This window comes from Chinchilla lanigera, unplaced genomic scaffold, assembly GCF_000276665.1.
Source record: "Chinchilla lanigera isolate Chin_1 unplaced genomic scaffold, ChiLan1.0 scaffold00025, whole genome shotgun sequence".
NCBI classification, from domain to species: Eukaryota; Metazoa; Chordata; class Mammalia; order Rodentia; family Chinchillidae; genus Chinchilla; species Chinchilla lanigera.
Window position 1 is genome coordinate 144,918 of NW_004955426.1, and position 15,163 is coordinate 160,080.

Sequence of the window (15,163 nt, forward strand, 5' to 3'; positions counted from 1 at the left end):
CGGCCGCCCAGGTGTTAGCCTAAGGCATGGGGGTGGGCAGGCACCGCACAGCTGGAGACTCCAGGCAGGGAGGAAAGCCTTGAGGTTCCAGTGTGCGGGGCCGCTGCCGTGGGTCTGCTCCACTTTCACGGGCCCCGCTGGGTGTCCGTGTCTTGGCGGGGCGCCCGTCAGCTGTCATGGGGCCCGGGTGACCTGCGGCGTCTCAGTTCTCCCACCCTGCTTTGCCCTGCGTGTTGGGCTCTGGACATTCTGAGTGCTGCAGGCACAACCGAGGAGGGAGGTCACCTCCGTGCCGCCAGAGGGAGGACCCTGTCCCCGCATTCCAAGGCCTCCCTGCTGTGGCTGTGCAGGGCCAGCCGGCTCCCCTGTGGGCCCCCAGAGTGCTCCGCTGACACGACGCCAGTGCTCTTCCTCGGTCGCTGATGGCGCTTTGGGCGCGCTGGCTGCAGCCTCACGACGCAGCTGTCCCAAGCTCAGCGTCAGGTCACGCCTGTCTGCGCCTGCGCCCCGGGTGCCCTGACAGCTGGTGACTGCCAGCGCATCGCAGGATCCTGGGGAGGCCGGGCATGGGCGGCATGTCCCGGAGTAGCCGAGCACACGTGCCGGCAGCCAGTGGGGACCAGGACTGTCTGCAGTGGCCAGGCCCCTACCTGCTCAGGCTTTTGTCTGTCAACTCACAGAAGCTTTTCTGATCATTGTAAGAGCGGGCTTGGAGGTCAGTTGTGAGCCCCGAGGTTGACGTTGCTCAGCAGCCACCCTGAAACTGGCTTTGACCCCGGGCTGGGCAGAGCCGCACGACAATTCCAGGGCTCCCTCTCCTCTTCCCGGGTGCTCGGTCCAGGCACAGGCTCCTCCAGCCGCTCGTGGGGACAGCTCCCGAGCCGCGGTGACGCCCAGTGACCCTGCGCCCTGCACGGACTGCAGACGCCACAGTACCCTGCCTGGCAGGGTGACCAGTGCTGGCGTCTGCCTGCCCTAAATCCACGAGTTACAGCCCGTCAGAAGCCAGCGTGGGGTGACGATCTGCACCCCAATAAAGGCTTCAGCCCAGAGACCCCCTCATTCTCCATTGATCCCCACTACCCCTGACACCTGAGTAACTGCCCGCTCAGGGCTCCCCGAGGAAGAGCCAGCTTGGCCAGAACAAAACGGTCAGATGAGGTCCCCAGGGTGCCTGCCAGCTCCTGCGGGAGGGGACCAGTCACAGGTGCTCTGCACTAAGTGGTCCATTGACAAGCCGTCCATGTGCCGGGTGCAGTGGTCCCAGATACTCAGGAGGCTGAGGCAGGAGAATCACTTGGGCCCAGGAAGTTTCGTCCTGGGCAACACAGCAAGACCCTGTCTCAACAAACCGAAAGCATCCTGGGAAAAGCACCCTGTGAACATCCGCAGCCAAACCTGGAGCCCCGTCAGGCAGGGCTGCCGGCTCTGGCCACGCCGGTGGGAGACACGGCAGAGCCCTTTAGAGGGGCGTGTGGGGCGCCGCACCGCCTGCCTGGAACCCCAGCTGCTCGGCAGCCCAAGGCAGGAGAATTGGAAGTTCAGGGCCAGTCCGGCACCTCCACAAGCCCGTCTCAAAACGAAGATGGCCAGGACAGAACTCAGTGGTAGAGAGCCCCTGGGAGCGATCCCCAGGGCCCCGAAGTGACGCCGAGTCACTCGCCCGGACGCACAGCACCGGGCACCTCAGCCTCCGGGGCCACTGACCTTTGGACTCAGCACCCCGAGCCCTGGGACCCACACGCTGTGTGTGGGAAGACCGGCCCTCGCAGGGTAATAACTAGGCCATCGTTTTCTGGTAGCTTGAGGGAAAAGAATGCAAAAACTCAAGTTTATTAGTTGATATAATGTGATCAATAGAAAGTTTATTGCAGCGTTTTACAGATGAGAGAACAGGGTGAACAGGTAATCAGGCTCTTAGTCTGTCCCCAGCTACCCTGGCCCCAGCATTACAGGGACGCCATTGTGCAGGAGGTGACCAGCTAAACACTGCAAGGCCAGGCTGGGAGCCCCGGGCCTCGCCTGACACCCTCGCCACGACTCCTCCAGGTCCTGAGGTGCTCATCTACCCCTTCATTCTCACTGGATGGACATGTTCAAGATTACTTCCACACATTAAAGCTTGCTTCTGAATTTACGTTTCAGATGAAATTAATTTCAGCACCCTTACATTGATTTTTTTTGAATTAAAAAGGTAAAATCACGTGATCTCGGTACTTCAAGGCAAATTTCTGAATGAAGCAATTTTGAGGACGCTTTGCCGGATCGCTGCTAAACATACTTGTGCAGCCACTCCACCAAGTTCCGCCGGGCCTCGTCGATGTAGGGCTTGTCGGCCGGCTGGCAGTCTTCCTTCTTGCGGTGCACAAAGCCGTGAGTCTGCCCGGTGAAGGTTTTAACCTGGTACTCCACTTTGCAGTGCTCCTTCAACCTCTGGGTCAGCAGAGAGACCTGGTGTGCAGAAGCATTGGTGATGATAGGACTTTGTAATGTGGAGGCATTCTCATGGAGTTTTACATACAGTGCCTAACATATAGAATGGTGTGTTTGCGAACTTAAATAGTACCTGAACATATGCTGGCATGCATTCTTATCAAAGATGAACTCAAGTTCACGGGCTGTCAGTTCTAAAATGCACTTATGCAGACTGCTAGAACTGACAGACAGAGGCAGCATATATTCGAGTGGAATATGTCATCAAAACCCCTTAGGAAAGTCTCCATGCTGTAAATCTTGCAGTGGGTGTTCATAGAAGAGATTTAGCATCAGCGCTTTAGCGACACATTTCAGCTGTACCAAATTCTTTACCTTTGACTTCATAACTAACACAGTTCTTAACACTGACAAAAGAGATTTCAGAGCAATATGAAAAGAATACAGGGCCAGGGATACAGCTCAGCAGCACAGCGCCTTGCTTGGCAAGTGCAAGGTCCTGAGTTCCATTCCCGGTACAAAAAAAAAAAAAAGAGCAGGAGCTGGGGATATAGCTCAGTGGCATAATCCCCTGCCTGGCAAGCGCAAGGTGGTGAGTTTGATCCCTGGTACTGCAAAAAAAAAAAAAAAAAAAAAAAAAAAAAAAAAAAAATACAATAGCAATTAAGGTGCTTCTGGACTTATGACAGGGTGTCCAGGTAACCTATCTTGAGTTCAAAATATTAACGATCAAAAATGTATTAGAGAGCTGGGCGTGGTGGCACACGACTGTAATCTCAGCACTTGGGAGGCTGAGGCAGGAGGATCTTTGTGAGCTCAAGGCCAGCCTGGGCTACAAAGTGAGCTCAAGGCCATCCTGAACTACATAGTCAGACCCTGTCTCAAAAAGACAAAAAAAAAAAAAAAAAGCATTAGGGGCATGGAGACACCGCTCAGTTGTAGAGAGCGTGCTTTGAATTCAGGAGGTCTCAGTAAAGTTCCCAGAAGCATCAAAAGAAAGAAATTGCACTTCCATTGTGTTGGTGTACTCCTGTAGTTCTAGCACTTTGGGAAGCTGAGGCAGGAGGATCAAAAGTTCAAGCTCAGCCTGGCAATGTATCAAGACTCAGAATTAAGCGCCAGGGATATAGCTCAGCAATATAGCTCATCGGCACAAGCGCCTGCCTGGCAAGTGCAAGGTCCTGAGTTCGATTCCTGGTAAAAAAAAAAAAAAAAAAGCCTCGGAATTTTAAAAAATAAATAAGTAAAACAGCTGCAGGTATAGCTCAGGGCCCACAGAGTTCCAGCACCAGGAAGACACATGGAATCCCAGTGACGGGGACAGCCGAGCTCGGCCACCCAGCATGCTGAGTGCTGCCTTTGTCCCTTGGGACCTGGCCTGAGCAAATGGGACCTGGCCTGCCAGCCCAGAAAGATCCGAGCTCAGGGCACGGTTTTCACTGAGTTTCATGGTTTCACCGTCTTAAAGTTGAAAAACCCTCAGGCGCACTGTCCTGTGCCGGGCATCTGTACGTAACCTCATTTGTATTGATACATTTGCGTATTAGTCACTAATAATAATTTCCCAAGGACTGGTTGTTGGTTTTTCTCTTTGGGGTCCTGGGGAAGTTCCCCAGAGACCGCGGAGTGGTATTGGCGCACACAGGGCCGGGGAAGGACGCACTTACTTGCTCAAGGGGAATCACAAAGTCATTTTCGGCGAAAATGAACAGCGTGGGGTTCTTTAAGTCATACACGTCCTCCGAATCCTTGACGATGCCTGAAAAATCAGTTCCAGGGCGTCACAGTCGGGCACAGGAAACTGCCTGCGCCTGTCCCCACCACGGGCTCCAGCCACAGCGCTCGGGGCAGGCTCGTCGGGCAGGGCGGCCACTGGCGTGGGCACGGGTGGCCAGGACAGTCTGCAGCCGTCCAGAGCTGTGAAGCTCGCCTTTGTCCTGTCTCAGTCTCAGAGAAGAACTTGGCAGCAAGTTTTAAGGTAACGGTAGGGAAAAACCTTCTCCACCCGCTTCCTGCCACAGCACAGCAAGGAGAGATCCTCCTCTCCAGGAGACAGGGGCCCGCGAGAGGTGGCCACGGCCCCGCCCGTGCTGGCCAGGCGGGAATGTGTGTGTGGACGGTATGGCTGTCCCGAGATTCCGCGGCGCGCGTCAGCTCGACAGCAGCCAGCAGGTAGCGCCGTTGCGGCACCCGCTCAAGGGCGCCCCTCCTCGCATAAAGGCACTGCCCGGTCAGCAACGTTCCTGAGTTTATTTGCTTTTGTGCCGGTAAATATTTAACAGGGCTTTTTAAATGCTAAAAGTAGGGGAAAGTACCAAACTGAGAAATGAATAAGCTAAATAAGCACCATGACACTGCACACATTTGCAGATAAAAAATAAGCTAAAAATTAAAGTGTTGATGGTAAAAAGACAGGTATGATATATTTGTCAAAGGCACTTATTTAGTGTCAATTGTAAAGTTATGTTTAGCATTAATTTTTGCATGTGTTACCTTAAAACACTGAGTTTGAAAAAAAATAAAACACTGAGTTTGAAATAATTACTATATTACGTGAGTACACTGCAGTGAAAAATAAATAAGAAGCATAGCTTTGTAGTATACTAATACAAAAGCATGCTGGGTGTGGTGGCGCACATCTGTAATCCCAGCACTTAGGAGGCTGAATCAGGAAGATTGCCGTGAGCTCAAGGCCAGCCTGGACTACGTAGTGAGACCCTGTCTCAAACAACCAAATAAAATACATTTTAAAAAAGTTTTATATAGTGCTGGGCATGGTGCACACACACCTATAATCCCAGCACTCAAAAGGCTGAGGCAGGAGGATCGCCTTGAGTTCAAGGCCAGCCAGGGCCGCAAAGTGGGTTCAAGCCATCCTGAACTGCAGAGCAAAATCCCATCTCAAAAAGACCCCCAAAAAAGCTTCATGGTTCTCAGTATAAAAGCTCTCTGTTGTCCCCGGAATGCCCTGTGTAGTGTCCTTACTCTGCCGTTTCTTTGGGCAGAGAGAGTGTGCTCAGCCGCTGCTGCGCCTCTGGCCACACTAAATGTCCTGCTGCCTCGGGCGGGTCTTCCTTTTCCCTGGTTGGGTGTGTGCATGTGCGCAGTGTGTGTCCCGGCTTGGGAAAATGTTTTTCCAGCTGTGTGCTCAGCGGGAGATGGCTGCATACGGAGGAGCATCGCTGGAGGAGCGGCCGCCCCTGCGTCCCAGCCCAGGGACACTGAGACTGAGATGGCGCTGGTGGCCCCGGCCCTTCGGGCTCCCAGCAACATCCTCCAGGGAGCGCAGCCTCACAACCCCACTCCTGTGCTTGGATCCCCAAACCCTGTCTTGTGCTGCCCCGAGCAGGCGGCCCTGGGGTGAAACCACCCCAGCCCCTGTCACTGCAACAGCACAGGGGAGCCAGGCGTGGTGGCGCACGCCTGTAATCCCGGCACTCGGGAGGCTGAGGCAGGAGGATGGTTGCAAGTTCGAGACCAGCCTGGGCTACATAAGTGAGCTCAAGACCAGCCTGAACGGCATAACAAGACCCTATCTCAAAAAAGACAAAAAAAAAAAAGAGCACAGGCGACTCACCGTAGACGGATACCCCTGCCTTGACCTCAGGGTACTTGGTCATCACGTGATGCACCACGATGCCCCCCCAGCAGAAGCCCACGATGCCGATCCTCTGGGCCCCACACTGCTGTTTCAGGTAGCGCAGGACAGCGTCCACCTCCCTAAGGGAAGGAAGAGGGACTCAGAATCCAGGGTTCCTTGATGAACCCCTAAAAGGGCAGGGCTTTTCCAGAGTAGTTTGCCTGTAATCAATCCCAGCACTCAAGAGGCTGAGGCAGGAGGATTGCTGTGAGTTTGAGGCCAGCCTGGGCTATATAGCGAGACCCTGTCTGAAAACACCAGAACAATAAAAAAGGAGAAATCAACTCTATGGCCACTTTTTCTTTTACTCATAACAGATTTATGTACATTTAAATAAATACATCGTGCCACTGTGTGCAAGTAGTTATTTTCATATTATAAAAGCCATGATTAAGCCAAGCATGGTGCACACACGTGTATCCCAGCACTCTGGGAGCCTGAGGCAGGAGAATCACAAGTGCAAACATAGCCTACGCAACTTGGCAACTCAGTGAAATCCTGTCTCAAAATAAACAAAGGGCTGTGGATATAGCTGTTGTACATGTACCCGGATGTCCCTGCAAAGCTTCATGTGCTCGTAGGTGGGGCTTTTGGGAGGTGGCAGGATCCTGGGTGTGTGGTGCTGGACTAAGGGTGTGTGGTACTGGGTTAGTCCGCTGACTGCGATTAGCACAGTTCTGGATGTGGCTGGGTGGATTTACTGAAGACAAAAGCCCCACCCTGTGTGTATGGCACCACCAACAGGCTCATAGCCTGCATGGAATTAAAGGAAAGGCAGACAGGCCACTTGCTGCTGCTACCTCCTGCCTGCCTGCCTGCCATGGGCTGTTTCTCCTCTGCCGTGCTGGAGAGAGAAGTAATGGATGGCAGGAGCAGCTGCAGCCACCTTGCCACCCAGGAGGGATTGATAGATGCCTGAGAATGAAGGCAGCACCCAGGAAGTGCAGCCAAGCAATGTAGGGCAAATGAGTCCTGGAGTCAGCTCGAGCCAGGGGCCAAGTCTCTCCTGAAGCCAGAAGCCACTTCTTCCATTCATAAACTCATAGCTCTCCGGACCGCGTAAGCACCCAGGATGGGTCCTGTCAGCGGCACGCTCCCCCACACACTCCCACATCGTTCCAGTGGCCTTGTGGCAGGAGGCGCTCCGGGCTGCAGCGCCCTGGGCGAGGTCCCCTCTTGGCCGAGTGTCCCTGTGTCCCTCCCTCCGCCTTGGGCTGCGGTGACTTACTTATCCACCTTCCGGGCATCTCTGGACTTGAGCCACTCAGGGAAGATGCTCATGTCCCCCGAGGGGCTCCATGGCTCCTTCCCCACGAAGAAGTCTGGGACGATGGTTCTGGAAAGCACAGAAGTTCACAGATTTTCATTCCCAGACGGGCATTTGTGTGCATTTCTAAGGAATTGAGAGGGAGGTGACTCGGGCCCGGAGCAGGGAACGCAGCAGCTCTCAGGCACCGCTGACGGCCGCCGGCACGCAGCCGGAGACTGGGGTGGTGCAGCACAGGTGCACGGCCCCCGGCAGCCTGAGTGTGACCAGGCCCGGGAAGAGAGAGGGCCGGTGGTGCGGGGGGGCTGGGGGGCTTGAGATGCTCCGGGGTGGGACACAGGGCCCAGGTGCGATGGCCACGAGGGTCCTCAAGAGTCCCCACGCCATGTCGTCAGCCTCGGGCCGAGGGCAAGGCCAGTCACCGTGACCAAGCAATTTCCCAGCCTCCGCCCAGGCTGCCAGCGGAACACCGGAGGGCAAGGTCCACAGCAGGTTCAAGAAGAGGCCACGGGGCAGGGCGCATAGCTCAGCAGCACAAGCACCTGCCTGGCAAGAGCAAGGTCCTGAGTTCAGTTCCAGTACAAAAAAAAAAAAAAGAGAGAGAGAAGAGGCCACAGAACGGTGAGTCTGAGCTGGCCGTGGCTGGAAGAACCTGGCTGCCCGTGCAGGGGCAGACAGGCCGCTGCACCTGGTCAGAAAAGGCAAATGCACTGCAGGGCGACTTTAACACGTCTTGGTCACTTTCGGCCTTTCGCAGGGGGTGAGGGGCAGTGCTGGGATCAAACCCAGGGCCCTGGGCAGCCAGGCAAGCGCTCTACTATGGAGCTGCATGGTGTGGTTGGAAAATAAGATGAATGCATAAATTTTAAAGTACGCATTAGAGCAAAAGACGCACTGCTGTGAATCCCTTCAAGCTCCTTCCCTTACTCCGAACACACTTCTCCCGCCGTTCCTGCCGCTGCCTGAGGCAGTTCTCCAAGTCCTGAGTGTCTTTAGCTGCGATGCTGTGGCTGCCTTGATATCCTGAACAGATTCAAGACGATGCCCTCTCATGGTCATTTCGACCGTGGGGACAAGTCCCAGGTGTCCACTGACAGGTCCAGCGAATGAGGTGGGCGAGGATGCGGCATGCTGTCTATACAAGCCTTTCTGTTGGGTGGCGCTCGGCAGCAGCATTCACTGCATTTTTGATCACCCTTGGCGATCCAGAAAGGTCTCCAGGACTGCTTCAGAAAGTGGCAGGACCGATGGGGTGGGTGTGCTCACAGTGAGGGGGAGCCGTGGGAGGATTCCTGGCCCTGCGTCTCCTACCACAATAATCTTCTGTTTAAACAGGCATCGTAGAGCGAGCCCACACCTGTGTGTCCTGGGCCAAGCCTCACTCTCTGGGTTGGGCAGACGGCATGCTGCAGCTTCCCGCCCTGGGGTGAGGCTGTGCGTGTGGAGGGCTGAACCTCCGTGCACACCTCCCACGATTTGCTCAGACCCTCGCTCAGGACGCGCGGTCAGGCCGCTGGGGCCTTGCCGTCAGCTCACCCAGGGTTAAGCCCGTGACTGAGACCCTCTTGTGAAGCCTGGTTTCCTAATCCACAAAACAGAGGCATCACGGTCCCGCCCCCAGGGCTGCGAGAGGACTGGGGCCTGGGGTCTTTGTCGGCACTGCGGCCAAGCCAGAGGCAGTCGGAGGTTGCCTGTTGCCTCATTCCTGGGTGTGTCCTAAAAGTTAAATTCCTGCTCCTCCGGCAGGAGTCTGGGGGCATGGGAATGGGAAACGTGGGGGGAAAGGCGAGGATTGTGCCCTGCCACCGCGGGTGCCAGCCCTTCCCTGCGGGTTCTCTTCGCAGGAGAAGAGCCGGTGCACCCCCAGGCTTCCAGGCTGACCTTCCGAGAAAAGCAACGGCAGCTGGAGATGCAGCTGCTCCTGGGCTCCCGGGCGCCCTGCTTTCTGAGGCTGCAGAGGAAAAAGGTTCTACCAACCTCCGCGCCTCATGAAAGCTTTAACCCCAGGGGTCACTGAGAAGCCACAGCCACTTGATCGGGCAAAGGCATCACCCTGGGTGACGAGCGAGGCCTCCCTGTGCCATGTCTGGACCGGGCTCATTGCGGCAGGCCATGACAGTGCAGTGGGGACCAGGGTGACCCATAACGCCCGCTGCCCAAGCTGGCCGGGGAGCCTGGGTCGGGCCAGGGGTGGGTCCTCCTCGGCACCCATGAGCCTGCCCATGGCGCCCTGTTACAGGTATAGAGGCCCACGTAGGGCGAGGAACTGGTGTCCCCCAGACCTGCCAGGCCAAAAACCCCAACAGGGACCCGAAATCCAGAGACCTGGCGGCAGGTAGGGGTGTCACTCCACAGGACGATTCTGTCACCTTCACACCAGCAGTGAACAAGAGTACAGCCAGGTTCGCTTTTGGTTTGTTTCTCTGTGAAGAACATAGTCAGGTTTTTGCTTGTTTCTGTCTTTCCTTTTTTGGGGGTGGGGGGTTTCTTTTTCCGGTACTGGGAATCGAACTCACAACCTTGCGCTTGCCAGGCAGACGCTGTGCCACTGGGCTAAACCCCCAGCCCCTCTTTCTGTCTTTCTGAAAGGAACAAAATGGACCCCAGAAACGAACATGAATTTAAGGAAAGAAAGCGCTTTGTACGTACGTGTATCCATTTCCTGCGATCAGGTCAGCCATGTACCTGGTGTTGGGCAGTTCCCAGCCAAATATATCCTGGACCACAATGACGGCCCTTCCTGCATCCGCCGGGGGCCTGGTGATGTAGGCCCGGATGTGCTCCACCTGCACCTCACGGCCCATGCCCCCGTACTCCAGCCTGTGGCCGATGTCGCAGGGGCAGGGCTTCGCCTCGTTGGCCATCGCGGCTCCCTTGGCGGGTCAGGCTAGGAGAGAGGAGCACATGTCATCCCGGTGGCGCAGACCTGCAGATCACAGGGCCGGAAAACTCATCCTGTTCCTGGGGAAAAGTCCATTTTAACCCCGTCTAAGGCACTCGTTATGCGGAAAGTTGATGATCCTGGTTCTGGAAGCATCGATGATGAGCTCCTGAGGACCTGTTCCCGCACTGAACGTAGCCAAATAAGAACAGTGAAAGCAGCAGGGGTAGCACTTTTGGAAAAAGGGGCACACGCACGCCCAGCCCCGTACAGGGAGGGAAGCTGAACGCCAGACGAAGGATGACAAGAGACCCATGATGCCACGACGTCGGGGGTCAGGGCCAGACCCAGCACCCTTCTAACAGCTCAGGGTGCTGAGGGTGTCGCGCCAGGGAGGCCCTGGGACAGTGCTGGTCAACAGGAGTTGGTAACTGAAGCCACCTCTGCCGTGTGAGCTCCCGAAAGTTCACATCTGGGGCTGGGGGCGAAACCAGAGAACGGCGGTGTCACCCAGGCTTAGAAGTACCGAAAGGACGCTCACCTCACCCGAAGTTCAGAGTGGGGCGGAAGCAGAAACCTTGCCAAGTTTGCACTGTCCCCCAACATCACGTCGGGGCACCAACGCTGAGAAATGACCAGAACAACCGACCCTGGGCCAAGGAAGGTACAGACGCCAGATCCACTTTGCGGGGAGACTTCCACACCCCAGGCGGGGAAGGTCGGCCCGGTTTGGAAAACCACCCTCAGAAGCGAGCAAGCAAGCAGTCACCGCAGACACAGCTGCGCAGAGAAAGCCGCGGTGAAGGTGGACTTTACTCGAGGGCAGACCCGCAAAAGTTCCGCCAATCAAAGCAGAACGCAGGGGAAAAGTAATTGAAAATGTGTTAACTGCAAAGCATGAAATCTCCCGCATAAACACTGAAATAAACTCAGATAAATGTAGGCAGGTCAAACGCACTCATTAAGACGGACTCTCCAATCAGATTGTGTATAGAGCTAGGGTTTTGTCTAAGAGGGAGGTGCACACCTGTGCATGCAGGCGCACAAAGACTAGATCCCAAGCAGATAACCTAAAGATGCATCTCAAGGCCCTAGAAACACAAGGCCGGTCCAAATCCAAAACTAATAGAAGGAGAGAATAAACCGAAGCAGAAACTGATAAAATCGAGATTGAAATAACAATACAGAGCAGCAGTGAGCCGAAGAACTGCCTCTGAGAGAGGGCGGGAGGGAAGGAGTGAAAGGGATCGAGATGTGAGTGTCCTCACACAAACACACACTAATACAAAAGACGGAAGGAAATTGTAAGGAGTAAACTAGGACTCATTCCATCAGGAACGGGGAGCGCTGAGCCCAAAGACGTAAGTGGGGCCCTTCATTAACAAGTAGCAAGTACAGGCTTCCAAGCAGACGTGTGCAGTTGCAAACTCCCCGCGTCCTGACGGTGGGGTTTACGTGCGGACGGCCCCCAGAGCCTCCTGCGCTCAGAGTCGGCTTTTGAAAGGCGACTGGGTTACACGGCTCATAACTGGCTTGCTATTAGGAGGCGAAGCCTGGGTGGAAGAACTGAGTCCTTGTAGGCGTGGCCTGAAGGGCCTATCTCCCTCCCCCGCCCCCTCTGCTTCCCACTGCCCCGCCAGGGGCTGTTTCTTCTCTGCGATGCCCCTCTGCCAGGCCACCCGGCCTCGGAGCCAGCCCACTATGGACTTAAACTTCTGCACACTGTGAGCCAAGTCAGCCTTTCCTCCTATAGCCCGTGGGTGCTGGCGCTGTGTCCCAGAGACAAGGAAAAGAGCAAAGGCACTAATCCACGATGCAAGTTTCACTGAGTTTTGTTTTTTGGGGTTTTTTTTGTGGTGCTGAGTTCTGAGCCCAGGGCCTCGCACATGCTGGGGCAAGCACCGTATCCCTGAGCTACACCCCCAGCCCCCAAGAGAGACTCTATATAGAAAATGTTATGTAAGTATAATGAAATTATAATAAAAACTCAAAAGATTCAGAACTGAATTACAAGGAAAGAACCCTAGCACAAGTTGATGCAGGCAGTGCAGTAGAAGGTAGAGAAGTCATCACAGCCTAGATTGCACATCATAGGCCAGAGGAAAGAATGAAAATAAGCTAAGCATCAGGACATCAGAGGAAAAAAGCAGGATCAACCCTGTCTTAGTCCCTTCTGCTGCTGTAACAAAACGGCATAAGCTGAGTGGCTCATGGCACCAGGGTCATTTCTCCTATTCTGGAGGCCGAGAACCCAAGAGCAAGACCGCAGCAGACTCGGGTCTGCCGACCCCTCTGGTTCCTGGGCGGCACTTTCCTCCTGCTCGCCTGGGGAGGGACAGGACGGTGCCTGGTGGCTCTTTCCTGAGGTCCTGGTCCAACAGCTGCGCCATCCTGACCTCCCGCCTCCTTACACCCTCACCTTGCGGGCTGGGATTCCCATGTGTGCATTTGGGGAGGACAGAGACTCTCTGGCCAGAGCAAATCCAAACAGGGAGAAACAAGGTTGGAAGTACTGAAAATAAACAGGAGAGAAAATCCCATAAGATTAAACTCTGATGTCTTGACGAGTTATGAGGTAGGTATATCTCCAGGAAAACTGGAGACAAACACAAACACACACACAGCACACCAATCTCTGGGATGAAAACGCGACACAGGGTGCTCTCTCTAGCGGGGCTTGGTGGCGCACACCTGGAGCCTCGGCCTCCTGCGTGCCGGCGGATGGCTGGGGATTCGGCTATGTGACGGGGCTCATGGTCTCGAGGCCGGTGTGACCTTGCTTTAGGAACAGAGAGGTAGGTGAAGGCCACTGTGCTTCCGAGACGCACGGAGAAAGCTCCTGACCGCGGTGCTCCTAAGGCAGGACCGCATCTGTGGAGGACAGTGTGAAGAATGCGGGGCCCTGGGACAGGGAAGACCCCGCTTCCCATTAACTTCTCCCCTCTACTTCAGCCCCGCTCCATAAAAGTACACTCCCCTCCCCTCTGCTTCTCGCTTGCTAATAAAAGCAGGTCCAGTGCAGAGATTAGTGTCCTGTCCACTAGGGGCAGGCTCCTCCTGGCCCCCTTGTACCAGAACATTGCCTTCTGTCTTTGTGTCATTCCCTGCTGTTCCCCCGACAAGTATCAGGGGTCTAATCAGATCCTCGAGAGTTCAAAGCTAGCTGGGCTACATAGTGAGTCCAAGGCTAGCGTGAGCTAGATAGCAGGGCCCTGTCTCAAAAAAAATTTTTTTTCTCGGTAAGGGGCTAGGGCGTAGTGTGGTGCACAGCACACGGCTGGCATTCGTGAGGCCTGGGGTTCAAGCCCCAGCCTGCAAAACAGATGCGAACCACAAACCAAACTCTAAATACCACTAGAAATTAGCACAAACTGCATGGCAGCAAGTTTGAAAACACACAAGCTTCACAAATTGGTAGAATAGTGGAGGGAACCTTTCTCAACTGTTCTACATGCCTAACTGCAAAATTCAATGTAAGCTGGGCACTGTGGCTCATGCCTGTAATCCCAGCACTCAGGAGGCTGAGGCAGGAGGACTGTTATGAGTTCCGGCTACAAAGTGAGCTCAAGGCCAGCCTAAACTGCATAGCGAGAACTTGTCTCAAAAAGACAACAACAAAACATCAATGTAAAAGGAAAAAAGGTAGTGAGACATGTCTAAATGAAAAGAAACTAAAGAGAAATGAACCCAGTTATACTGAGTGAATGTTAGTGAGATCCTAGTTCAGAATGAAGAGCTGATATAAGAAACATTTGAAAGGCAACAAGGCTGTGAATACGGGTGACGGTGGAGGTCACACCCCAACACCAGTTTTCCCAGTGTGACGAGGAAGCACCAGCAGGGCTGCGTGGAGAGTGCGCCTGCCTTAGAGACGTGCGTGCAGGTGGGGGGGCTCCGTAACATGGACAGCGCAGCCGCAGTTGGTTCATAAAATGCTCGTGTGTGCGTGCACAGCACACATCAGATTCACAGAGCAGCACAGCAAACTGCCGGCCGCTACAGAAGCCACAGCAGTACTGAGCGTTCGCCATCCTCATCTTTCCAGGTTTCTGCTTGCAGCCTCACCCAGACCACAAAGCTGGAGGTGGGACCCTGGTGGTCACCAACCCAAACAGTCACCAACCCAAACAATTAGAACATACATATCAGGCATAGACATCAGCTCTCAGCACATGCAATGGCCTATGTCTTGGATATGAAGACTAGACAAACCGGGGGTGAGAATGAGAAGGTTGGACGACTCCCTCACTGGGAATTTGGGTACAAAAACCTGAAATGAAATTTGGACACTCGGGCCCTGGAATGCACCGTGAGGGAGTATGTCCTGGTGACTTCGGGAACAGGAGGATGCCCCTTGGACATCCGTGCTGTAACCCAGGGCGTTAAGAAAGGAAGTGAGTCTGCATCACCATAGCAACAGATGAAGAGAATGCGCTCAGAAAATGCAGAGGTGGCTGTGGGCTGAGCTTCCACATCCCCTAAAATCCCTCATTCCAGCAGGGAGGAGGCAGAGGCAGAAAGACCGCAGGTTCCCACCCAGCCTGGTACCTTAGTGAGAACTTGTCTCAAAATAAAAATGAAGGGGCTGGGGATTTAGCTCAGCGGCATAGCGCCTGCCTGGCAAGTGCAAGGTCCTAAGTTCGATTCCCGGTACTGGAAAAAAAAAAAAAAAAGGTCTGGGCATGTGGCTTATGGTGGGGCATCCTTGAGGCTCCATCCCCTGAAAAACAAAAGAATTGTGCATTGAAGTCGTAAGTCCCAGTTCTGTTTGGAGAGGGTTCCTTAGGAGGCACGAAGGTTGAATAAAATCGAAAGGCCAGGTTCCTGCTCCGGCGACATCGGTGTTTCATGATCTTAGAAGAGACACCAGCAAGACTCCATCCACAATCAGATGCACACACGCCGACCTAATTCCATGCAAGGACGCGTGAGAAGCGCACGG

The 15,163-nt window shown here is 54.6% G+C and overlaps 1 protein-coding gene across 5 annotated transcripts in view; it reads right to left on the reverse strand.

Annotated features, from left to right (window-relative positions):
- Positions 1–1,831: 1,831 nt before the first annotated feature.
- Positions 1,832–15,163, reverse strand: part of Cmbl (carboxymethylenebutenolidase homolog (Pseudomonas)) — a 20,174-nt gene continuing 6,842 nt past the window's right edge. For 4 of the 5 annotated variants that reach the window (XM_013515024.1, XM_005386114.2, XM_005386113.2 and 1 more), the window contains exons 2-6: positions 9,990–10,227; positions 7,302–7,409; positions 6,011–6,153; positions 4,101–4,192; positions 1,832–2,451 (exon numbers count right to left, since the gene is read on the reverse strand). In XM_013515024.1, coding sequence (XP_013370478.1) covers positions 2,272–2,451; positions 4,101–4,192; positions 6,011–6,153; positions 7,302–7,409; positions 9,990–10,204 — 738 coding nt within the window. In that variant the 5' untranslated portion in view covers positions 10,205–10,227 and the 3' untranslated portion in view covers positions 1,832–2,271. Of the gene's footprint in view, positions 2,452–4,100; positions 4,193–6,010; positions 6,154–7,301; positions 7,410–9,989; positions 10,228–12,912; positions 13,093–15,163 lie in introns of those variants that run through there. The other variant, XM_005386116.2, reaches the window with a different exon arrangement.